Source organism: Natator depressus, chromosome 3 (assembly GCF_965152275.1).
Source record: "Natator depressus isolate rNatDep1 chromosome 3, rNatDep2.hap1, whole genome shotgun sequence".
NCBI lineage: Eukaryota > Metazoa > Chordata > Testudines > Cheloniidae > Natator > Natator depressus.
Genome location: NC_134236.1, coordinates 11,828,366 through 11,854,860, shown reverse-complemented (window position 1 = coordinate 11,854,860; position 26,495 = coordinate 11,828,366). Strand labels below are relative to the sequence as shown.

The window sequence follows — 26,495 nt, the reverse complement described above, 5'->3', positions numbered from 1 at the left end:
ATTTCAGGAAGAGAAAGAACAGAACATGCAAACATAGGTCTTCGGAAAGAGAGAAGCACCTGCCCACAAAGAGAGCAAGAGAGCCATGGAGAACCAGAAAGGGAGGGCATGTCTATGGAAACAGATGCAGAAAACGGAAGGGGAGAGTATACCCAAAGGGGAGCATACAGGCCTGTGCAGAAAAAGCAAGAGAGGAACAGAAGGAGAGTCTACAGGGAGACAGTGAACTTCCAAGAAGAGAAAAATGCATCTGAGCATACAAAAGAGCCAATACAGGGATGAAAGATCAAGCATGGAATAAAAGCAAGTACAAGTAAACAGAGGAGATGGAACCAATGGCTAAATTTCCCAACAAAATAGGTGTAAAGAGAGGTGCGCCCAACCCCAATCCAGGGAAAGACTAAGGAGCCGGGCTCTATCTTTTATTATAAACAGGTCTTTTGAAGCATCCTGCCTTTCATAGCCAAGGTCAGGGCTAAGGATGGGAAAACCCTGCCCACTCTGGGGGTGGAGCTTCCCCAGGCTCTGCCTATAAAGTCCAAGCAGGAAGCTAGCTCTTCTGTTTGCTATTAGGAGGGTGGTTTTTCCTTTTGAGAGGTGGAAATGCTGGCCCAGGATTGCTCAGGATCCTTGGATAGAAGGATGAACTGGTTGGAACGCCTGCTCCATACCATTGCAGCTAGGCTGGTCAGTGTCCCTTGGCAATGAATGGGATGGCTACCTGGCAGCCCTCAAGAGATGGAGGAAAGGCTCCCCATACCCACCCAAGTTAAACAGCAAGTGATGAACTAAAGGGGGGAGCAGAGGGCTGGCTTTATGCTTAGGTAATAACAAGGGGATTAGGAGAACCAGGTGATATGAGAAGCACTGGGAGCTGAGGTGCATGGCTTTGGAGTGTCCTGAGGTAGCTGAGGCTGATTTGTGATGGCACCATTGGGGTCTGGGGTGGTGGAGGTAGCTGGGGGCCAAAGGGTGGAGGAAGCCACCTGGGAGTATGTATCTGGGGGGACAAGGGGTGGCTGAGGTGCTGGGGGACACTAGGGACTTGGGGGTAGTGGGAACCAGGGGAGATGGTATCTAGGAGGCAGGGGAACTGGGCTCAGGGAGCTGGTGGTCTGCAATACCCTGGTTTGGTAATGAGGTGTGGGCAGCCAGTGCAGAAAGTCCCTGGGCATTGCTAGGGGTGGAGAGTAGCAGGGCATCAGAGGTGTGGGGCTGGGGTCAGTGGGACCTGGTCGTGGGAGGTGTAGGGTCCCCCAGTGTAGGGAAGGGCAGAGCAGGGAGCAAGTCCCATGACTGGGTCAGAGAGGGGCAGGTCAGCTGATGCTGGGCAGGGGAAGCTGGTGGAGCTGGGGAGGGGGTGGCAGGGCTGGGGCAGCGGAAGACGGGGGTGGGATGGGGGATGTGGGAGGCAGATAGCTAGGTCCCAGGGCTGGCTTTACTGGAACAGGAGGTTGCCTGGCTGGGCCCTCGGCGCAGGGGGTAGCAGAGCTGGGTGCTGGGGGGGGTCCCTAGTGCAGGGGTTAGGGGAGCTGGGGTGGTGGATCTCAGGGGAATAGTGGGTCCGTGGTACAAGAGGGCTGAAGTGGGGGGTCCCGGGGGCCCTTGGCGCGGGAGGCCCGGGCTGGGGGGGTCCCGGGGGCCCTTGGCGCGGGAGGCCCGGGCTGGGGGGGTCCCGGGGGAGCTCGGGGCCCTTGGCGCGGGAGGCCCGGGCTGGGGGGGTCCCGGGCGCTGTGGGTGGGGGCGGGGCTGCTGCAGCCGCTCCCGGGCGGCGTGGGAGCCGCGCTTCGCCGGGCGGGCGCTAGGGGTCCCCCCTCCATCCTGCGCGGGGCCCGGCAAGCGCCTCCCCCGGAAGCAGCGGCGGCGGCCGGGGGGTGGTGGGGGGGGAGCCCGGCGAGGGGGCCGGAGAAGCGGGGCGAGCGCCGAGCGGCGGCGGCGGCGGCGGCAGCAAGATGGCGGCCAAGTCGGACGGCGGCGGGGGCGCGGGGGTCGGCTTCGCCCAGCTGCACAACCTGGACGAGGCGGCGGCGGCGGCGGCGGCCGCGGCGGGGGGCGGCGGCGGCGGCGGCGACGGGGCGGCCGAGGAGGGCGGCAGCAGCTCCCTGCACATCTGCCACTGCTGCAACACCTCGTCGTGCTACTGGGGCTGCCGGAGCGCCTGCCTGCGGAGCCTGCTGGGGCGGGCGGGGGGCCGGGCCGGCGGCGGCGGGGGCACGGACCCGCTGGCCCCGGGCTCCTCCTCCGAGGGGCCGCCGCACTCCCCGGGGGGGCCCGGCGGCGGCGGCGGGGGCGAGCGGCCGTGGCTGGACTGCCTGTGGATCGTGCTGGCGCTGCTGGTGCTGCTGGGGGACGTGGGCACGGACCTGTGGCTGGCGCTGCACCACTACGGGCGGCGGGACTACGTGTGGTGCGGCCTGACCCTGGCCTTCGTGCTGCTGCCCTCCGTGCTGGTGCAGATCCTCAGCTTCCGCTGGTTCGTGCAGGACTACACGGGCGGCGGGCTGGGCGCCGTGCAGGGCCTCAGCAGCCGCGGGCCGCCCATGATGGGCGCCGTCGGGCGCCGGCCGGGGGCCGCCGGCACCCCCACGCCGGGGGCCCAGCGCCTCTGCAGGATCTCGGTCTGGGTCTGGCAGGCCGTCATCCACCTGCTGCAGATGGGACAGGTCTGGAGGTAAGGCGGGGGCGGGCAGGGAGGCGCCCCCACACTGTGGGGAAGGGAGGGGGTCAGCGACCCCACTTACACTGCGGGGAAGGTGCTGGCGAGGGGGGGGTCACCGCTACACACTGGGGGGGGGAGGGGCTGGGGGGGTCACCGCTACACACTGGGGGGGGGAGGGGCTGGGGGGGTCACCGCTACACACTGGGGGGGGAAGGGCCTGGGGGGAAGGGGCTGGTCACCGCTACACACTGGGGGGGAAGGAGCTGGGGGGGGTCACCCCCACTTACATTGGGGGGAAGGGCCTGAGGAGAGGGGGAGTCATTGCTGCACACACGGGGGGAAGGGTTTGAGGATAGGGGGTCACGCCCCACTTACATTGGGGGAAGGGCCTGGGGAGAGGGGGAGTCACTGCTACACATGCACAGAAGGGGAGCAGCAGGGGATGGGTTTGGGGAGAGATGGGGTAGGGAGGATTATGGGGGTAGGGGTGAATCCCACCCACAGGGAGAGCTCTAGAGTGTAGGTCTCCCTGCAGGGAGGCGGAGGAGATGATGATGATGTGGGGTGGAGGTCATTCCTGCACAGGGAGAAAGAACTCTGTTGTATGGGTCCGCAGGTAAACGGGAGGAAGAATTGTTTCTGAGCCAGAGGGGACTGTTTCATGGCATACAGCTGGGGTTAGGAGGTGAAACTGGTCAGTCCCCACCAGGGTTAGCTCAGGGTATGGGGAGAAGTGGTCCCCACCACATGTGGACATAGTTTGAATAGATTAATGTGGCATAAATAGGGATTAGCTCATTTCTACCCCTGGGAGAATTTCTGGGTATGGATCTGAGATTGTGGGGAGAAGTGGGTTCACATCCTTACCTGCATTCAGGGTGAGCTCTAGGATATGGGTCTGCAAGTAAGGGAAAGAGAGGAAGATCTATCCCCTGCCCCAGGGTTAGTCACACTCAGCAAAGAGGGGGAAGCAGGTCATTTGGAAGAGGGGAAAATGTAGTGAGATGTCCTGGATAAATCTTTGGTAGTAGGAGAGAAACACCCCTTCAGCAGGTGTAGGGGAGTTGGGGAGAGTCCTCGCTGTAAGGGACTAGAGGTCAGAGATGGGGTTTGTTCCTTAGAGAGAAGCCATGGGGGGGGGGGGAAGACTTCTGTGGGCAGGTAGGAAAGATTATTCAAGGGAAGGATTTGGATAGCAGGGGAAGGGGGGGAATAGGGAAAGAAAAATTCCCAGGGTTGGAGTGGAGGGAACTGTTTTGGGGGTGAAATCTCCGGGATGACTTTGGAGGTCAGCATACCCCCAACGAAGATTTGGGAGGGAGCATGAAGGAGTTCCCATCTCTGTGGGGTTAATTTTTACAGGCTCATTCTAGGGATTTTGGGGAAAGAGGTGATCTAAGGATAATTGTACAGAGCTATTTTGCAAGTGTCCTCTAGGGCAACTCTGTGCGTGGAAAGGGGAGACTTCAGAAGTGAGGCTGGAAGGTGAGAGGCATGGATGAGAGGGGATAGGCTGAAATCCCCAAGTTGAGTGTGGAAGTAACAGGCATCCATATCACAGGCCATATTTGGGAAGGAAATTTGGAGGAATAGGGGTGGCTGGTAGGGCAAACAAATGGGTTAATTTGGCCCCTTTTCAAATATTTTCCAGGAGAAGAGGCTAGATATGTGGGATAAACCAACAATGAGACATTTTATATGATGGGGCACAGGGGAATCAAATGGCTTGTTGCTGATGGGGTTAAGTTTATCCCTGCACTGAAATCTCCAGGATAAATCCTGGAGATAAGACATCAAATGGGTTTTAGAGGATTGTATTTTTGTTGGGGTGGGTGGGGGGTAGGAGGCAGCAAGGGCTGGTGAGATAGAGGGAAAGTATTTTGTGGATGATGATGTATGGGTAACTGAGGGGTTAACTTTGCTGCTAAATTAAATTTCTGAAAAAGTGGCTGAAGTGAAGATGGAGGCAGCACGTTTGAGGGGGGAAGAGGGGGCTTGATGTTTCTTCTTAGCGCAAGAATCTTGAGGTAAAATGGAGATAGCACAGCAAAGATTTTTTTTTTTTGAGGAGGGGGCAGGGAGGAATTGTGTGGGAAGGTTCTCTGGAATCGCTACCTAGGAAATAAGCTGGTGAAATCATGCAGTGCAACAGAAAACACGTTTCTGTTCTGTCGTCTTTTCAATGTCATTTGCACTTATTTAAGACAAATGCCGTCTCAATGATTGTGGATATTTTTGCAGCCACGTCTAGGGTGCGTGGGTGGGGATGTGTTAGGAAGAAGAATCAGTTCACAAACCTTTCTGTCTCCTCCTGCCAGCCCTTATCCTCAAATGCTGATCACATCAGCAAAAGCAGCTTGGTGCAGATGCTCCTTTGGCAAGTTGGGGGTCTCTCATCATGCAGCCATGCAAAATAAGCGATTATGTATTAACCACTGTGCAAATCTGCACTGGCAAAAACAAACCCACAACATGTTTGAGTGAACAGTGGGGGGGGGAAAAAACAGGATGCTGTTAGAAGCTCTGATCGTGCATGGAAGAGATGGGGGGGTGTGTGTGTGTGGCTTCTATGAAGAAAAGAGGCTTAAGTTGCCCAGATTTAGCGGTGACTTTTCACTGCAGAGGTGGATTTCAGTGCAGGTCTGGGGCTGCTGACACAGGGACTGAGAAGGGGCTCTCCAGACCAAGTCACCGTTAACTGAAATAAGAGAGCTCGCTATGATCCTGACTATTACCTGTTTCACATTCAGATCTTGCTAAACAGTGCAGTGGAGTGAAGCTGGATCTCAGTGTCTGACTTAAGAAAGCAGAGATAGCTACGATGGAAGGAATTTATGGACTAACCATTGTGACTATTTCGAGGGTGTTTTTACGCTTCTGCCATGGCTGTTGCGACTGTCATGAAAATTAATCTTGAATGCGGTGATGGGACTAATACTGGAAAGCACTATTTTAGCAGTATTTGCCTGCAGCTAAATTGTTTCATGCTGGTAAGAAGTTTATGTTAAGGGATGGAGGGGGACAACTTAAACAATGTATGATCAGAGTGTGATGCACTGGGCTTAGGTTCCTTCATGAGAATGGATATGAACTGTTCAAATACAGTATGTAGTGAGATCAAAAATATATGTTGTGCGGAAACTATCTGTTGCCCTGCAGCTGGAAGCAGAGTCATGAAGGATAGAGGGAGTAGGAGTGAATTGTACAGAGATCCTGTTTTGAATTTCCCAGGGCTCCTTCTTGGTGAATGTCGCCTAATTTGTATTTAATATGTGGGGATCAAATATGGTTTGTCATCCTATAAGGACTTCCTTTCCTAAACACTGATGAGACTTGCAGATAAAAGGATTCATAGCTAAAATTCCTACAGCAGGCATACAAGCTTCTATTAGAATGAATACATTGATATTTTTGGGGTGGGCGTTAGAGCATTAATATCTCCATTATGTCTTGGAATTGTGTTAGGCAGTATCTAGCAGTTCCAGTACAAATGAGTTAAAAGTGAGGCCTTTTTTTGAGTTTTGTCCCTTATTTAGTATTTTTGTACTTGCACAATCACATACTGAATTTAGGCTTTGCCAAGTGTGTTAGAGAGGTTAATGAAAGTGTTGATGGGAGATGGATTAATTTGTATTTCCAGAGTCACTCAGTTTGCTTATTGCTAATGCTTTTATTGTCCCAATCATTGCATAAGCAATATGATTTTAAGCTTGTATCATTACAAATGTACTCATGTACTTATTTTAACAGTCTACAATTTTTACTTTTCATCTTAATTTCTTAGGTAATCTTGAAGACTAGAACATTTCAGCCAAACTGTCAAAGTAAAGGATGCCAGTCGTGCATATTATGCTCTTTTGTGCTTCAGCACTACAAAACTGCAGAAGGGATGTTCATTGAGGAAGAATGTTGCAGTGCTGTGGTGTTACTTGAAATAGACTGGATGCAGGGTTGCCTTTTAAGCTTGCCAGGGTTGTTGCTTCCACTGAAGTCATTCATCTGTGTAAATTAAGGAATAGACATTTTGACTTGAAAGATTTAGCATCTTGGCTAATTAGCTGTATTAAAAGTGCTCAACAATATTATTTTTGTATCTGTACCTCTTTCTAATCACTGTTGCAAGTAGGTTAGTGGATCATGATTGCATTCCTTAAAATATACAAGGTTTAGTGTGTAAACTATGAAACTTCATGTAGCACCATACTATTAGGTTAGATCTAGGAATATACCACTAAAATCCACTGGAATAAGTGTAACCTGAGACTGACAGGTCTAAAATGAAAGCTGATCAATTGAAAATCCTTTTCTATTGTATCTCACAGAAATTCTCAGGAATGTTACCTTACATGTAATGCATTCAAATAAGTTTTTAAATCAAGAACAGTAAATGTACAAGTTATGAAGAAAACCAGACTATAAGAAAACCTTGTAGTCCTCTTTCCCTTGACATTAAAAATTTATACTCTACATGTGTTATGTAATCCTACAATGGAGGTAAAGACTTGACTGTTTTCTTCACTAGTTGATGTACCAAATGTAAACTCCCATGTTTTGCAGAAGGTTGTGTGGAATATGGAAAGATAAATATTATTTGCATAGGTTGTCAAACAAATCTATCAAGGAGCTAAGTTTGTGCTTCAACAGTTGGTTTGAATGGAATATTTTCTGTTAATGTGTGCGTGATAAATGAGGATTGTTTTAGTTAATTCTAGAGCAAAATTCTCTAATGTAATAGTGCGACTTAAACACTCGCTATATTCAAGATACATTGGATGAGAAGTGTTTCTAAATTATGTAGCAACTCCTGGACTTTTAGAACATGTCTGGGTTGCTTAAGATGGGAAGGTATCTATCAAACAACCAGGTAGCTGGAAGTACCCATCCATGAATCTTGTCAGACTCTTCTGTCTTGGGTACTCCGATTTCTAGACACTTTCTGCACATTTGCTGTCTCTTCTGGCAGACTTACATATTTTGCTACTTTTCTGGTTAGTTTGTCTGGCAGCTGAGTTCTTCCTCTTTAGGATAAGCTGTGAAACCCTGGCTGTAGCAGAGAGTTCTGTCAGGCTCTGAAAATGCCTGACAGTGGGAACAAGCACTGGGGTAAATGACAATGCTGTGACAAGCCAAGGTGCCCACACAACCAAATATTGAGAGGAATTTCTCTCTGCTTCCATTTACCTGAAATTGCAAAGGAGCTCTGTGTGAGATGGCTCTAGAGAAGAGAATTCTGAACACCTACCTCTAATACAGCACAGTATGGAGTCTCTCATAAGGAATCGCTGTCTGCAGACATCATTCACATTGATTAAACAGCACAAAAGGCATTGATGCTAGAATAGAGGGTATCTAGGCTTAAAAAGGGAACTAATCACCTGAGCAAAAGGAGACTCTGCATTGGCTGTTAACTGGTAGTGAGGCTTACTGCCTTGTTCTGGGTTACCCACTAGAGGGGGGTCAAATCACAGATGTTGAAGCCAATCTTGTGATGTTCTAGCCTTTGGAGAGAAGAGTTTTCCCTAACCTTTTCAAAGGATGGACTTCACCTTTGCAGTGAGTTCTGGAAGACCTCCCCTCCCACACAATCATATAACATCTCTTTCGTAGTAATGTAATTTGCATATGTGGAAAAACACTGGGGTGTGTGGTTGGGGGGGGTAAGGCGAGAGACCTTCTTCAAAAGAAGTGATGGTTGTTGCTGTTGTCTTGAACCTATCATAAAGAAAAGACAGAAATTAAAACGGAAGGATAGAGCATTGTACTGGGCAAGATGGTGGAGTATAGCATGGAGAAATCTGAATCCCTCAAATACCTTATTTCCCCTCTTTTTAAATGCTTGCTTTATTTCCCTTGAATCTTGACTTGATTTTTAGCAGCCACTGTCTTGAGAGGTGGTCTAGGTAGAAACCAAAGCTTTATACTATCTGAAAGCTTTCAGCTGGTGTAAAGTATTTATCTAACTAGCAGCTCATGAGAGAGAGCAGCAAAGATCGTGCTTGAATTAAAGGGGAAGGTGAGAGAAAGGAGCTTGTGGAGAATAGTGACTTTTTTTATGACCCATTGTCTAGTGATCTTCCATGAATACAAAACAGTTTTCAAGGCTAGTACTGATATTTTTTCAAGACGAACAAACTTTTTCAAGCATTGGAGCAAGGAATAGAAATGGAGGAGGGTGAAAATCAGATTTCTGGCCTTCCTAGCCTGTTAAAATGGACTGAAGATTTTGGTTCCCTGTGAAGGTGGAATTGATAACTCTAAAATTCCCCTTTATTGCATATTCTTTGATGGATCCACTGAAATTTACAGTCAGTTCAATAGCCATCAGCCAAGGTTGCCAGAAGGCGATTGTGCTAGAAGTCTTGGAAGACAGATGGTTACGCTAAAGTGCTGCTCGTTATTAACAAAGTTTTCTGAGGTGGAGGCAGTTTGGGAAAACTCTAAAACAAATAGTTCCAGAAGCAGTAAAAGAAAAAAGGCTTGTTCCCTTCAAATAAAATGTACACAAAGGGGAACAAGGCATTCATATGCACAAATGAATAGTTTTCAGATAGAGTTTTAGAAGAAGAAAGGTGTTATTGAGGAGGAAGACCTACACAGGAATCCAAAATGGAGCCTCTTAATAAAATTAGTATGGCTACCACCTGGTCACTGAGCATTACATTTACAACATGCATATACTTGAACTGATCGTTTGTGTGTATACACTGATGCTATGTTCGTTGTTTTAGTAGCCATATGTGTATATGATTGTTGGTATTACATAGTGCCATGGGGCCCTAAATGAGATTGGAACACCAAGATCTGTACATACATATAGTAAAAGACATATTCTGCTCAAACAATTTATATACATCCTTTCTGCCTTCTCTGTCTAGTATTAGTAGCTTCTTCCTCCTTTTTAACAGAGTGGGGAATGAGGTACAAAAAGATTGAGGGCCAGATTTTGAACCCATTACTCTCACTGAAGTCAGTGTGAGTTAGTGCTCACCAGTGGAAGTAAATATTCAAGTCCTACAAAAAGGGTCTGGTAGCTGGGTGTCAAACCTGAGTTCCAGCCTAGTCCCTGAACCATAAAACTTTCCTTCCTCTGTAATTGTGTTCACACACTTTCTATGTTAGGGTTGGTGGTTCAAATCCCAGTCTGAGGATTTAGATACTTTACAAATTCGTCACCTGTCAGCATTTAGGTTGTCATTTCTATTCTCTGAGTATGTTTTCCAGACCTGAAGAAGAGCTCTGTGTAAGCTCAAAATCTTGTCTCACCAACAGAAGTTGGTCCAATAAAAAGTATTGTCTTACCCACCTTCTGTCGCTATTCAGTGCAGTCTGATAACAATCAGGTATGATGAGATTCCAGGATGGGCAGGTAGAATGCTGAACTGACTTGTGTGATTGACTTTCACGTGTCATATGCAAATTTGCCTCTTTGACTTTCATTTCCTGTCAGCGTTTTCTCTTGGCCACTATTTGAATATTAGCTTTTGTAGGGTTCTCTTTCCTGGAGGTTGGCTTGATTGTAGAGCTTCTGGGACTGGGTTCGTTGAATACCTAGGATTTTTCTGTGGGGTTAGATGGAGCACTGGTGTGGGTTATGTGTTTCAGCATGGCTTCTCTCTTTCCCTACTCTCTGTCTAGGTATTTGTATAGTTCTCAGTGCAGTAGTACTGTATCTGAATGCTTCACAATCATTAATGGATTTTACACTCCCACCGCCTCTGTGCGTAGGGTGGTATCCCCTGTTACTGCTGGGGAATTGAGACACTGGGTAGATTTAAGTCTGTTGCCCAAATATGTGGCTGTCAGGAATTAAAGCTACATCTCCTGAATCGCAGTCTAGTGCCCCATCCACTAAAAATATCCTTCCTGCCACTCTACAAGTGCCTTCTCTCAGACCATTTCTACACTGGTGAAATTTACCATAAAAATTCCTACCAGTTCATCAGAACCAGTATTAAAACCATGAGGAGCTGCAGGGTAGACAAGGACCCTGAAATTAGCTTTACCGCCCTTTTAGGTAAACCTGCCGAAGAGCAAGTCTAATTAAAATGCTGGTGGAAACAGGGCTGCCTGCTGGCATCTTGTCTAGGCAGCAGCTCCTACCAGTGCGGCTGACCAGGTTCAGGAGCCAGTGGGAATTTGTCAGTTTTTTCCCCATAGTGCAATAGTGGGGTCAACTTTAGAAAGTCGGCCTCTTTGCCCTTCCGCCTGAATGATGAAAGGTGCAGTTTATAGCTATCTAAAGCCAAATAATTTAGTGGTCTTCTCTGGAGTTAAAGGGGAGGGAGTTCTTGGGCTAGCTAGAGGTGGGAAGTTGAAATTTCCTGCCAAGTGTGGGACAGAAAAAGACCGAGGCTGAGCTATTTTATACCTTTTAAAACCACGGGTAAGGTGCTCAGAGACCGTGGGAAGGAGCGTGATGTATAATTCTAGGTGAGTTTCAGAGTAGCAGCCGTGTTAGTCTGTATCCGCAAAAAGAAAAGGAGTACTTGTGGCGCCTTAGAAGCTCTTGAGGACAGGGAGTCTGTATGTATGGCGGTTGGCATTGGGAGTCCCCCGTCCTAAGTGATACACATTAGTGAATTCTGTGCATCTCAAAAAGGTTTGGGAATGACAAATGCCCTAAATCAGCAGTTCTCAATCAGGGGTCTTGGGCCCCTGGGAGGGGCTGCCAAGCATGTGCCAGGGGGGCCGCCAAGCAGGGCCAGCATTAGACTCGCTGGGGCCCGGGGTAGAAAGCTGAAGCCCCACTGCATGGGGCTGAAGCCCAGGGCCCTGAGCCCAGCCTCCCTGGGACTGAAGCCGAAGCCTGAGCAAAGTAGCTTCGGTGGAGTCCCTGTGGCGTGGGGCCCCAGGTAATTGTCCTGGTTGCTACCCCTTGACACTGGCCCTGGTTTTTATATGCAGAAAACCAGTTACTGTGGCACAGGTGGGCCATGGAGTTTTTATAGCCCGGGGGGGGGGCGCAGAAAGAAAGAAGGTTGAGAACCCCTGTCCTAAATGAATTTATAGAATTACATTGTATGGGAAAACTTGTACCCCGTGGCTCTCTCCGGTTCTTCCATGCTGGTAGGAAGTGGAGGAATATTTTAACCGTTTTCCAGCTGGTTCCCCACTGCATCTATGAAGGAACTTGTGGAAGTGCTGGAAATGTATTTTGCCTGACATACCACACTCATACGGCAGCAGTAAAACATGTCGGGAACGGTCTGAGATTGGGATTGGAATTTATCCCAGTTATGTCAGAGCCAGGAAAAAGAGCAACAGAGGCTGATTCTGTTGAAGTAAAACGTGTTGTAAGCAGAAGGCATTTAAAAAATATGAACAATCTGGCGCAAAATGAGGAGTGGGAGGTGTTCCAAAAATAAGGAGAAAGTAGATTAAAAACATGACTAAAAAAACCCCCTGAATCTTGAATGCCAGAGAATATTTCGCTTAGTTTTGCCAATATTTACAACAGAATTGTAAGCGTCCACTAAAAATACTAAGAGTCTGAGATATGGAAACAAGAGATTAAGGCAACTGGCAGGATGGGGGATCATATTTCCAGGGAGGAACTTGGTTGTACTCAGAGAACAATTTTCAGAGTAACAGCCGTGTTAGTCTGTATTCGCAAAAAGAAAAGGAGTACTTGTGGCACCTTAGAGACTAACCAATTTATTTGAGCATGAGCTTTCGTGAACTACAGCTCATGCATCCGATGGAGTGAGCTGTAGCTCACGAAAGCTCATGCTCAAATAAATTGGTTAGTCTCTAAGGTGCCACAAGTACTCCTTTTCTTTCAGAGAACAATGGCTCATGGCATCATTAAAGGAAGGAAATGTGGACTGTTGGTTAGAGCACAGGGCTGGGAATCAGGAATTCTGTGCTCTTTCCCAGCTGTACCACTGACTTGCTGTGTGACCTTGGCCAAGCAAATCATTTTCTGATTTGTGTTCTATAATGTGAATAAAATGAGACATTTTTATATTCCTTTGCAAGAGGATTTTATCTGGTGTTTGTGGAGCAGAAATTGGACCTGATCTTCGTTTTTCCTTACTAGCCTAAATAAATAATTTCAGAGATCAAAGGTCAGACTTTTAAATTTAGGCAGGCCCAATTATGACCGTGTATTTGCATGTACCTAATTTATTCACACATACCTGATTTGCATGCACAAGTAAAGTGCGCATATAGATGTGTGCCTAAATTTGAATCTGGCCCATCCTCTGCATACCTCACCCTGTGGAGAAAAAAAATTGTTTTATAACCAGCCTTATTTTAAGGAGCATTTATGAAATTAGCAGGGGATAGGAGAGAAAAGAGAGACCCTCACTCAAACCAAAAGTTAATGAACTTCCTGGATTTGTATAAAAGCATTAAGGAGCACGAAGCTCTGTATCGTAGCTCTGCAGTAATTTGAGGCCCTTTATGGTTTCAATGGAGGGATAAAATGGAACCTGCAATTACACTAATTCTTTCTAATTGAATATCTTGATTTTATTCTTTCCCTTTTAAACCACACCTGTGTAACTAACATTCATAAAGCTGCAGGAATATTTGTTTCCTCTTTTTGGTGGGCAGTGTAAAATATACTTTTTATTGGACATGCAGTTCATTTCCTTATTGCCGGAAGTGCTTCCCTAGTACAACTGCTCTGGAAAGTGGTGGACAATGAACATTTCTCTGCTCATTTTAACTGCTTCCTTTATCACTGGGCTGCATTAGTTACCATCTGGTGCAGAGGGGAATGCTGTGCTGCAGATTGAGTGCTTTGAGTCCCTGCGTGTCACCTGACATGATGTTGTCAGGTATCTTTTTAATTAATTTATTGTCCATGCAGGGCTTGTCATAAAGAGCTGCAGATATATATTTATCCCCACACCATGATCAGTGCAGGCAGACAAGATCACTGACTTCTGCCACGTAAACTTAGTGTGGGGATGGGGATAACAAAAGAACATTCTAAATCTTGCTTGAACAGAGCTTGGTAAAGGTGAGGAGTTATAGAGTAGGAACTACTTTCTCCCAAGGTCTGTTGTAAATTCATTTAATTCACATCTTTAACTTTTTGGAAGCAAAAGTTTTGCTATAATTGTCAGTCAGACAGGCACCCTTGAAAAAGTTTAAGGGCTAGATCCTCAGCTGATGTAAATTGACATAGATCAGTTAAAGTCAATAGAGGTATGCCAGTTTACACCCACTAAGGATTTGGTCCAGAATGTTTCTGTAGATAGGTAGTTTATTATTAGAATGGTGAAAGGAGAAGGGTAGGGAGTGGGATGAGAAGGCAAGTTTAATTTCTAATTGTATTATTGGATATTTATTACTGGGTTTTGGAAATAACCATTTTCAGTAACATAAAATGACAGCTTTTAAAATGTAAGTTCCTATTTTCAGCTCAAGCATCAAATAGAAAAATTCAGACAAATTAACATAATAATTGCATTGTATATTCTCTGTATTGAATCTCTGATTTAAAGAGAATTTTGCTGATATTTATTTCATACACACACTGGTGTTTGGATGCTGTCAGTTTTACACTTGTGTGGTAACTGTCTTCCAGTCCAGTGGTTCTCAGCCTGTGGTCTGTAGACCCATGGGTGTCTGCAGACTGCGTTTAAGATTTCTAATGGGCTCCGCACCTCCACTTGAAATTTTTTAGGGGTCCACAAATGCAAAAAGGTTGAGAACCATTGGACTTTTGAGTCAATAAACTGCTTATCTCATACAGTTGTCTTTTCATCTAGTGTTGGTGGTATGTGACTGCTGATTGAAGGCACAACATTAATTCATTTATTAATAATTATAAATGGAAATAATTCGGAGCAGTACAAAGCACTGGCAACAGAAATTGATCCGTCCTTCTCCCAGGGGACCCTTACAACTACAAGTCATATTCTAAGCAAGGAAAGATGTGAACTTGCTTCACTTGCAGTGTAAAGTCACTAGCATGTTGTCATGCTAGTGGACTAACTTCAGTCACCAGCAAGCAATTGTTCTAATATTTCTTTTCTTGGTGTTTCCTGTGTTGAGGGGAACAATTCTTCCTTCCTTCATTTTTTAGAAAACAACCAAGAGTGAGTTTGAGAGGAAAGAAGTATTTGTTAGGGGCTTATTCCTTCACCCGCTTACTTCCCTGGTCCTTCTCGCATGAACAGAGAGCAACAATACCCGAAGTCCAAAGGTGCAAACAATTTGATGTTTATTGGGGTGAACTTCCAGCAAGCATGATTCCAGTTTCCTTCCTTAGTGTCCCCCTTCCCAGCTCTGACACCACAGAGCCTTACCTGTGTCCCTGTTCCCATTTCCCCCCTTAGCAAAGCATGATTCCAATTTCCCCACCCCATTCCCTGTTCCCACCCCCCCCCCTTACTTCCTGATTGACTGCAGACTATATAGTAAAACTCAAGTTCTGCTTAGCTATACCGTAACCAATCATTTTCCTGAAATTTAACTAACCAGTCCTAACATATTGTAACATGATTATTTAACCAATTGTATCCCACCACCTTAATTAGTTTGCACCCAGCAAAATTAATTATACAGCAGACAGAAACAGTCACAGAACCAGACAGAGATTATACAGACAAACAATAGGGAAATGGGGATTACAGTGATAGAACAACACAGAAATGAGGATTTCACATCCCAGCTATTGATAAGTGAGTTCTTGCCAGACAGGATGCTATCAAACTAAGTTTCCTGTTACATCTTCTAGGCACTTCCCTTTCTCTGGAGGCGATAGGCATTATCAGGACAGAATTGTATTCCTAACAGCCCAATAGCACCTTCTTTCAATGTGACTAGTTTGGAATGTGAGGATGTGACCGGTCCCTTCCCAGCTTATGGCTGCCTCTGCTGCTTAGCCAAAGGCCTTAGCCTAAGCACAGGGCCTCAGACTGTCACAGTAAGAGAAGGCTCTTACACCGGCAGACAGTGATTTTGATTCTTTCTTTTATACCTCTATAACTAGCCAAGTGATAAGAATACACCTAAATTCTTAGAGTATAGGCCTTTACAGACAGGCCTGAATATCTATATCCTAACAGCATTAGTATACTTACTGCTCTGGAAGAGTGTTTACTGATCATGTGCATTAGCTCAGTAGATGTTAGGATCAGTTTTTTGTTTTGGCTTTGATTCTGTATCTCATCTGCAAATGCCTTTTATTGAAAAAGGACACAATAGATTATTTATACCATTGTTTTCTGGGAAGGACTTGTTTTTTTTCTTGGCAACTCAATCTTATTTCAGTCTGTTCTTGATACTCAGGTAGGGTAATAATGTGAATGCATATGTTTGATGCCAAGAGAAGGATTTCGGCCTCTTAGCCCAGAAAAATCAAATGTATTCTTCTCACAAATGAAACTGAAATCTTTGACTCACAGTCTAGTCTTGTCACTCTCCTTCCATTCAAGACACTCCCTTAATAAACCATCCCTTGAGGAATTTCATGCTGAGGTTACCACCTATTAAGACATGCCAGAGAAAAGTCCTAGTGCCAGATACTCAGCTGGTGTAACTCTATTTTGTTTACATCAGCTGAGGATCTGACCCCAAGATAGCTGCAGCACACTTTCAAACTCTGGTGAGGAAGAGATTTCCATCCCAGTTTTGGTTTAATTTTCCATAGTTTTAAGAACAGTGTGTGTGTGTTGTCTGTTGACATATGCTTGCAAATGTGGTTTATTGCAATCTGTCATCTTTGCTCAGCGCTGACCAAATCGATGTGTAGCCTTGCATTCCCCTCCTTAGCTTATCCTTAAAAAAAACCCAACAAACTTTGGATCAGAATTTATTTCTTACGGCTAGTGTGTGTCAAAATTGCACTAGTATTGACCACTAGTCCCTTTGTTGGCTGAACTATGTAAACTTTGTGTGTACGGGGGTTAAGGTCAGTGTGTGTGTTCAAGAAAAATACACCTTTCTGTATATCCTCCCCTCGCCCATAAAACCCTCCTCTCAGCACAGTCGTGCCTCAGCTTCTGCACAGTGGGCTACTTTTCCGGTCATGCTGGTGGAAAATTGCTGCTGTTCACCTCGATGTCATAACACTAGATTTTTTTTCCTCCTCTACAGAAGCCAACTGAGGAGGACTGAAGGAAGGGAAAGGATAGCAGTGGAAAGAGGATGGAACACGGGCGCAGAGGGTTTGGTGGAGAGAGAAACTGACAAGTGCTGTTAGGAAATAAACTTGATTCATAACTTTACTGTTTTGACATAAAATTCCAGATGGCAACATTATTATTTTTTTTAACCTCAGCTATCTGTGAATTTTATTTTTTTAGCTACATGTTAATTAGAGATGGACTTGAGCCACAAAGTTCAGATCCAGATTTGAACCTCCCTGAAGTTTGAGGGGGAATTGGATCCGGTTTTCTGGCTAGGTCCATCTTCATTTGAAATTCAGGTACATTATCAAGGTAAAAGTGAATTCCCAAGCACATCCACCCCGCTGATCACACGTAGAAGGAGGTAGAGTACTTGCTGGTGCTCTGATGCTGTGACAATGAGTGATTATACTGCACGTAATAAATCATCGGTGTGTTATGCTTCCAGCAGGATACCACAATTGCCAAAAGACGATCCTCTTGATTTGTAGGTACTGTTCAATATCAGCTCTGTTCCCAGCCTCATTAGATTAGGTCTTTGAACCCATAGTCTTTTTACTTTTAAATCACGCTGTTTAGGTCTTGAATAATAAAACATTAAAGTAAAAACTATACTATGGAAACCAAAAATAAAAAAATTCAGGATGCTCAGTGGGACTTCAGGGAGATTAGGTAAATTTGTTCTGTATTTAATTTCTTATTTGATCACAGTGTCAGTATGAGACCACTTCATTTTACTACTTTTTAACAGTATAAAAGAATAAGTTAGTGTTTGAAATATTAAGAAAACAACTGATACCTGATAGTAGCTGATATGATCCTTCTTTAACAGTTATTGATTCCATCCAAAAGGCTCCAGGTAATAATATCACATCATATATTTTGTATGTCTGGAGTTTAAAACTGTCAGCTATTTCAGATTAAAAGTAATCATAGGTTTGCAATTTAATTATCAGCTAACAGGCCAATGGGAACTGTGGGGGCGGCACATGGGGTAGGGGCAGCATGCAGAGTGGAGCCCCTTGGCTGCCCCTGCATGTAGAAGCCGGAGACGGGCCATGCCCCCGCTTCTGGGAGCGGCATGGAGCGGCCCCCGACCCTGCTCTGTGGCTAGAGCAGCAGAGTGGGGCAAACCCGAGACCCCGCTCCCCAGTGGGAGCTCGAGGGGCGGCTTAAAACAGCTGGTGGGCTGGATCTGGCACCCGGGCCTTAGTTTGCCCATCCCTGGCCTAAGGGGTTCTAGATTTCATTTGTGAACCATTTGTGAAATTGATCTGTCTTATCAATTTCAGTTAACTTCTGCTTGAGAAAGTTACAGGCTGCAGCAGAGACACTGGAGCTGTCTGCAGATTCAGGGAGTCAACACTTCAGCTGGTTCACATTCAGTAAGCTTTCTTTGCAATCCTGAGAAATGTATGTAAATGATAGTTTAAGTTCTGCAGGATCTGCTGTTTTAGGTTTCCTCTTGTTAGCTAAAATTTGCAATGGAATATGGATGCAAGTCCAAGTAAAACTGGGGGTGGGGGTGTGTGTGTGTGTACTGGAAAGCAGGTTTTTTTTCTTGATGGAATATTTTATTTTGGGACTTAACAATTGAAGAGAGAGACACTGAAAATTCACTAGCCGGTTGTGCTTTTGCTGAGTCTTAAATAAAAATGACACATCTTAACAGGAAATTGAACATACTAACTATCTAACCCCATTAGGAGCAAGACAGTGACTAGTGATGATCATTCTTATTCAGATCACAGTGCTAAGTTCCTGCATATTGTGTTACTGAGTTGTTGTTTATTAGGGGGTTACATTTCTTCTATAGAGATATTAGAATTAAAATGCACATGTCTGAGTTAGATGTTTTTTGCCTGGAACTGACCCTCGTGATCAACAAAAAGATTTTTTGTCTTGGTAATACTCTCCTTTGGGGATTGTATTAATTGGACGTGTGAATTAATTGAAGACTAAACTTCATTAGTCTGCCATTGTCATTGCATTTATATTCTTTCTGTCCTAAGTCCTTAGTGAAAACATCTGTTAGTCACTCAAAATAGAACTCTGCATTCTGAGGAGCATTTTTGTCGTCGTAAAACTGTGGATTATATCAATTAGATTTAAACAGCAGTCACCTTTAAAGAAATTTATTTTGCTCCCAGTCACTTTCATTTTAAAGATGCAACATTTCAATAAGATTCTAAATTTGTATCAATGGTAACTATACGTCTGTATTCTTGTTTGCACAGCAGCTACTGTGCTGCAGCATCCTGCAAGAATCCAAAGGTTTCAGAGTAACAGCCGTGTTAGTCTGTATTCGCAAAAAGAAAAGGAGTACTTGTGGCACCCCTTAGAGACTAACCAATTTATCTGAGCATGAGCTTTCGTGAGCTACAGCTCACTTCATCGGATGCATACTGTGGAAACTGCAGAAGACATTATATACACGGAGACCATGAAACAATACCTCCTCCCACCCCACTCTCCTGCTGGTAATAGCTTATCTAAAGTGATCATCAAGTTGGGCCATTTCCAGCACAAATCCAGGTTTTCTCACCCTCCGCCCCCCCCCCCCCACAAACTCACTCTCCTGCTGGGCTATTACCAGCAGGAGAGTGAGTTTGTGTGGGGGGGGGCGGAGAGTGAGAAAACCTGCATTTGTGCTGGAAATGGCCCAACTTGACGATCACTTTAGATAAGCTATTACCAGCAGGAGAGTGGGGTGGGAGGAGGTATTGTTTCATGGTCTCCGTGTATATAATGTCTTCTGCAGTTTCCACAGTATGCATCCGATGAAGTGAGCTGTAGCTCACGAAAGCTCATGCTCAGATAAATTGGTTAGTCTCTAAGGTGCCACAAGTACTCCTTTTCTTTTTTCAAGAATCCAAAGGTTCTCTTCTTTTAGCATCACCAATTTTTTGTTTTGTTCTCTTTCATCATTACCTTCTGTGGAAGTCTCTGCGTATTCTTGTCTTGGGATGGGAGGTATTTTTAGCTTTCTTCAGAAGTGCTCTTGGGATAGGTCAAAGTGTTTTTTGTTTGCACTTTCATCTGTCCCCAAACCTGGAGTTTTCAAATGTCCAGTGCAGTGTATTGCCATATTCATTATTTTCTTTCAGATTGAATTTCTCCTATTTTTGGCTGCTTGAGCTTGTAGTGTTCATAGGACGAAATAGTGAAAAACAGGCAAATGGTAAAGTTGCCCCATTATTTTGCTTAGGACAGAACTTTCACTTGTACCAAATAATAATAGATTCAGTGTTTGGTTTTGTCTGAGAAATTTGCAAATTCAACTTCCTTGTCGTCCCAGCCTGGTCTGTCCCATTCTCTGGATGGTCATTAGTCTGTTGCGGTTCATAACTTTGCTAGACCCTAGAAATCAGGGTCTTTAATAAAGGTACTGGATTTATGGCTTCTTACCACAAATTGTAACCTACTAGCCGCCCTTTTTGTCCTTTGACTACAGAGGTGTTAAAGGGGCATTTCACCTTGAGTGGTCCTGTGCTAACTGCTTATGTTAAATTATCTGTTCAATCTTGTATTTAGCTCTGACGCTCTTAGGCCATGTCTGCACTACAAAATTATGTCAACCTAACTTACGTCTGCATACAGCCACCGCAGTTATGAAATTGCTTGTGTGTGTGCACACATGGTTCCTTGTGTTAGTGGAGAGCGTCCTCATCAGGAGTTCTTGTATCGATTGATTTATCAGTGTGGGGCATTGTGGGATGGCTTCTGAAGACCAGTAACAATCGACATAAGCAACACAGTGTCTGAACTGACACTGCGTCAACCTAATTGCGTCGACTGTGACTCTATGCCACTTGGGGAGGTGGTGTTTCTAAATCGGAATAGAGAGGCACTTTCGTTGGCAGGAGACAAATGTAAGTGAAAATGCCTCCACAGCTAAGTTGGGGGGAGGGATAGCTCAGTGGTTTGAGCATTGGCCTGCTAAGCCCAGGGTTGTGAGTTCAATCCTTGAGGGGGCCATTTAGGGATCTGGGGCAAAAATTGGGGATTGGTCCTGCTTTGAGCAGGGGGTTGGACTAGATGACCTCCTGAGGTCCCTTCCAACCCTGATATTCTATGATTCTAAGTTGACGCAAGGCAGCTTACATTGACCTAATCTTGTGGTGTAGACCAGTGGTTCTCAACCAGGTATCCGGGGCCCACTGTGGGGCTGCGAGAAGGCTTCAGGGGGTCCACCAAGCAGGGCCGGCATTAGACTTGCTGGGGCAGAGGGCAGAAAGCCGAAGCCCCACCGCATGGGGCTGAAGCCCAGGGCTCCACACCCTGCCACCCGGGGCTGAAGCTGAAGCCTGAGCAACTTAGCTTCACAGGGCCCCCTGTGGCTTGGAGCCCTGAGCAGTTGCCCTGTTTGCTACCCCTTAATGCCGGCCCTGGCTTTTATATGCAGAAAACAGTTGTGGCACAGACAGGCTGTGGAATTTTTATTGCATGTGGTGGGGGCTCAGAAGGAGAAAGGTTGAGAACCCCTGTTGTAGACCAGGCCTTAGTACCTTTCCCAGACCTGAAAAAGAGCTCTGTGTAGCTTGAAAGCTTGTCTCTCGCACCAACAGAAGTTGCTCCGATAAAAGATACTGCCTCACCCACCGTGTCTCTGTTGTGATTGGATCTAACGTGCGTCCAAACTGTTGGGTAGTGACAGATCGCTGCTCTTAGCACCTCTGTCTCTCAAGCACACTCTCGGGGCAGATCCCATGTCTGACACCGTTCTTGGGCAGTGGGACTTTGAAGTCTGGCCTCCTAGAGCCCAGAACTAGTGCCGCAAACCTCCATAGTCCCCAGTTGTTTAGACACGTTCCCCTCCAGAGTCCCCTTGGCTGTGGGAGCTCTGGTTTCCTAGTTACACGCTTCAGGTGTAACGTGGCAGTAAAACAAGGTACAATGGCTTAGCAAAGGAAATTCTTAAGCAAAGAGACTTTTCTCCTAACAGCATTAGAATATTGCAGATCTTTGGAAAACAAACTCCTGAATGCGATCCCCCAGTCTGATCCCACCACCTCTATAAGGCCTGGATTGGTCCAAGTCTGTAGGCTAGGCAGCCCTTCCAGCCTTCGTGGCCTGGCTGTCTTGCTTCTGGCAGTGGGATGGCTTCCCTTACTTAAAGAAGAACTTCTTTTAAACCCCACTCTGTCTCCAGTTTCCCCATGTGCTGCAAGCTATGGGGAGATCAAGGCTCCAGTCCCTCCTCATAATGCCATGTCTCTAAAACATAAGAATGGCCAGACTGAGTCAGACCAATGGTTCATCTAGCCCAGTATCTTGTCTTCGACAGTGGCCAGTGTCAGATGTTCCAGAAGGAATTAACAGAACAAGGAAACTATCAAGTGATCCATCACCAGTTGTTCAGTCCCAGCTTCTGGCAGTCAGAGGTTTAGGGATACACAGATTATGTGGATGCGTCCCTGACAATCTTGGCTAATAGCCATTGATGGAGTATCCTCCATGAACTTATCTAATTATTTATTTTTGAAATCCAGTCATACTTCTGGCCTTCACAACATCCCCTGGCAGTGAATTCCACAGGCTTTTACTGCATGTTGTGTAAAGAAGTACTTCCTTATGTTTGTTTTAAACCTGTCTCCTATTAATTTTAGTCGAAACTCTGCCCTGAAATGCCAAGCCACAGGTCAGACCAGACTGGGAGCAGCGTTAGCTTCATGGGAACTGGTTCTGATAAGCCTTACAGAATATGTACATTGTATAGCCTGGAGTAAACACTGGGTCCCACAAAGGTCACTCTGCTTTGCTGGAGCAGCATTAAGCCACCTTGAAACTGTTCTAAAGGGGCAATGGAGGATTCCCCTAGTGTTGGGGAATCCTGGGCTAGGCCCCCTTGCCAGTGCAGAAGGCATGTCATGTGCAGGTCAGGGTGGTGGGAGAGAGTGGTGTGGGCCAGAAGGAGTGGAGTTGGAGCAAGATGCACTCTGCTGCTCCCTGGCCAGCACAGTGTTCTCGAGAGGCCAGTTGTGTCTGGCATGAGTTGGTGCAGACCCATTAACTTCAGCACACTCATGGGCAAACATTGTGGCCTTTTCACAACACCTTTAGTGGCTGCCATTGCTGCCTACACAAAATTGCTTCTCTTATCAGCTGGGTAGAGACACGCTGAAAGTCAGTGGCCTTGCTGGTGGAAAACTGATTCTTCCAGTAAGAAAGAGTCATTCAGTGCTGAGGGCCCTCAAACTGCTCTGTCTTCTCAGACAATGTGTCCACCAATTGTGTCAAACCTGTCACAAACTGCATGCTCTAGTCCACAAGGAAGGTTGCAATCAGACATGGTGTTCACAAGACAAAGTGAAAATCCTAATTTGACACAGATGTATTTCCCCCCAAACTGTCATGCTTGTGCTCTGGTCACCTTTTTAGCCCATGCTTCTGAAAATTAGACTACTTGTATTGCTCCCGTTCAAAACCCTGAGTCAGTTCTGAGAGTGGCTTTCTGGGTAACCAAAGGAGGGGGAAGGTGTTTTTCACTATATACCCAACTCTTTCTCTCTCTCATACACTATAAATAACAAATAACTTGGGAATATCTGTCAAGTGTTTGTAATTCCACTGTCAGGTAAATTCTGGTGAGGTGGTGCTGAGCACTGCTACCAGGGTGATCCGTTTACTAGCACACCTGTATCAGCATTAAAGGAATCTCTTTACTGGCCAGAGGTTATTCCCTATATTTACCAGTATCCTGAAGAGAAGCAGATGGGTAGTTTGGGTGGAGGAACTGGTTTCCAGAATGAAGAGATGGAGATTATCAGGACTCCAGTTGGATGGAGTGCTGTTAAGATGAAAACCGGCAGGAGACAACCTGTATACAAATTATTCAGAGACACCACTACAAAATACTAGTTTCAGAAATTAAAGTTTGAGTTAAGATGTTTCTTTTCTTGGTGATTGTTCATTCGATGTTTCTGTTATCGCTAGGGGAGAAGTCCCAGCTGTTGGGGAGCCCAATGTAACCGGGTCTAGGGGCCTTTAACTCTCCATATACCTTTCATCAGAGATGATGGATGAAAGCGTTTAACTCCTCTAAAAGAGGCTCTAAGGTAACACAACGTGCATCAGCTCATTTCAGAAAGGAAGAATGCTTCCATTGTAACTTTACATGCAACTGCTAATTGATGAAAGATCTGAAGGTAAAATAGGAACTTGTATTGAAATTAGAGGAAAGGGAAACCAAAAAAGAAAACCAGTCAAGTTCCCAAAGTGGTGTTGCATCATTGACAAGTTCTCCATGAACTCCATGAGAAACTGGAAAAATATAATATTAATCAAATGGAAAAGACATGAAAATTTACCAGCACAAATATAAAATCTACTCACTACCCCTTTGTCATGATGTTTATAATGAAAAATATTAAATTACCTTATTCACCCATTAAAAAAACAAAAACAAACTAAAAAACCTCTTCCTGAACATGTGAACAAGTAGAATTGTAGAAAGCTGCTGTAAATCTAAGGTATTTACCCAGCTTTGTAGAGTAGATGTTATTTCCCTTTGTTACATATCCATACAATTGTATAGACCATTTTAACAGTGCTGATATGCATCAATTGGCAAAGACAGTCACTGTCAGCTTATGATCTAATGTTGTGGTTTCTTCAAGAGTTCTGTAATCTGATAAGATCAGATCACTTTGGGTCAAGCTGGAGTGGTATCTAAATGAGCCTGCTTGCTATCTTCTCCTACTGGACTCTGCTGCTCATCATTTTGTAGTATTGCTGCTCTGATGGAGGCTGGCTATGTCTGTACTCCTATAATCCGTTTATTAATCAGTGAATTAGAGAAGTGGTTCTTCGCAGTGACTGGACCATTTGAAAAAAGAAAAGGAGGACTTGTGGCACCTTAGAGACTAACAAATTTATTAGAGCATAAGCTTTCGTGAGCTACAGCTCACTTCATCGGATGCATACAGTGGAAAATATAGTGGGGAGATTTTATATACACAGCGAACATGAAACAATGGGTGTTACCATACACACTGTAAAGAGAGTGATCAGGAAAGGTGAGCTATTACCAGCAGGAGAGCGTGGCAGTGGGGGGAGGACCTTTTGTAGTGATAATCAAGGTGGGCCATTTCCAACACTTTACAAGAACAGTGGGAGGGGAAATAAACAAGTGGAAATAGTTTTACTTTGTGTAATGACACATCCACTCCCAGTCTTTATTCAAGCCTAAGTTAATTGTATCCAGTTTGCAAATTAATTCCAATTCAGCAGTCTCTCCTTGGAATCTGTTTTTGAAGTTTTTTTGTTGAAGAATTGCCACTTTTAGGTCTGTAATCGAGTGACCAAAGAGATGGAAGTGTTCTCCAACTGGTTTTTGAATGTTATAATTCTTGATGTCTTATTTGTGTCCATTTATTCTTTTATTTAGAGACTGTCCAGTTTGACCAGTTTGACTAACGTACATGGCAGAAGGGCATTGCTGGCACATGATGGCATATATCACATTGGTAGATGCGCATTTGAGAACTGGACGATTAATGTAACTAGCTATTGCACAAACCATTGTCTGATCTTTAATGTCTTACAAGTGTTAAAGAAACTAAAAGCAAAGAAACCCAAATCTTCGTTTTGGCATTTTCTTTTCCTAATAGATTGTTTGGATGCCTAGGATGGATGTTTGGATGCCTTACTATTTTCTGACACGTACAGGGAAACATAGAGACAACACCCATGTCCTCAAAGAACTCCCCTCATTTCAGGGTTCAGTCAAAAATGCCCTTGGTGAGCTTGCTTCTTCACTCTATGGACCTTAACTCCATTACTTTCAGTGCTCAGACTGGAATTAAGGGCTTGTCTACATTACCAGCTGGATCGATGGGCAGTGATTGATCCAGCGGGGGTCGTTTTATCGCGTCTAGACTAGACGCGATAAATCAACCGCCAAGCGCTCTCCCGTCGACTCTGCTACTCCACCAGGGTGAGAGGTTTTCATAGATTCATAGATATTTAGGTCAGAAGGGACCATTATGATCATCTAGTCTGAGCTCCTGCACAACGCAGGCCACAGAATTTCACCCACCACTCCTGCAAAAAACCTCTCACCTATGTCTGTGCTATTGAAGTCCTCAAATAGTGGTTTAAAGACTTCAAGGAGCAGAGAATCCTCCAGCAAGTGACCCGTGCCCCATGCTACAGAGGAAGGCGAAAAACCTCCAGGGCCTCTTCCAATCTGCCCTGGAGGAAAATTCCTTCCCGACCCCAAATATGGCGATCAGCTGAACCCTGAGCATATGGGCAAGATTCATCAACCAGATACTACAGAAAATTCTTTCCTGGATAACTCAGATCCCACCCCATCTAATATCCCAGGTGCAGGTGGAGTCGACGGGAGAGCGTTTGCTGTTGACTTACCGCAGTGAAGACACTGCGGTAGGTAGATCTAAGTACGTTGACTTCAGCTGCGTTATTCATGTAGCTGAAGTTGCGTAACTTAAATCGATTTCCCCTACCCCCCCCCCCCTCCAGTGTACACCAGGCCTGAGTTAGATTACCAGGTAAATGAGTCCTCTGTTATGGACAGTTTCATAGGATCTTTAGGAAAGACTGCATCTCCATCAGCACAGTGCCCTCTAGCCACATGCAGGGGCCACTAGTTCATTGCTAACCAAGAGGCGGAGTATAACCTACTGAGTCAGCCCATACCGCTTTCTGCAACATTCTGACTTGTTCCTTGGGAGGCTTCCTATCCACGTGCTCACCATGTCCATCCCTGTTTAGATTCAGAT

General features: G+C 45.4%; 1 protein-coding gene across 1 annotated transcript in view; it reads left to right on the top strand.

The window, feature by feature from the left end:
• The first annotated feature begins 1,952 nt into the window (after positions 1-1,952).
• XKR6 (XK related 6) overlaps positions 1,953-26,495 on the top strand; it is a 300,323-nt gene continuing 275,780 nt past the window's right edge. The window contains exon 1 of the mRNA XM_074947423.1: positions 1,953-2,671. Coding sequence (XP_074803524.1) covers positions 1,953-2,671 — 719 coding nt within the window. The remainder of the gene's footprint in view (positions 2,672-26,495) is intronic.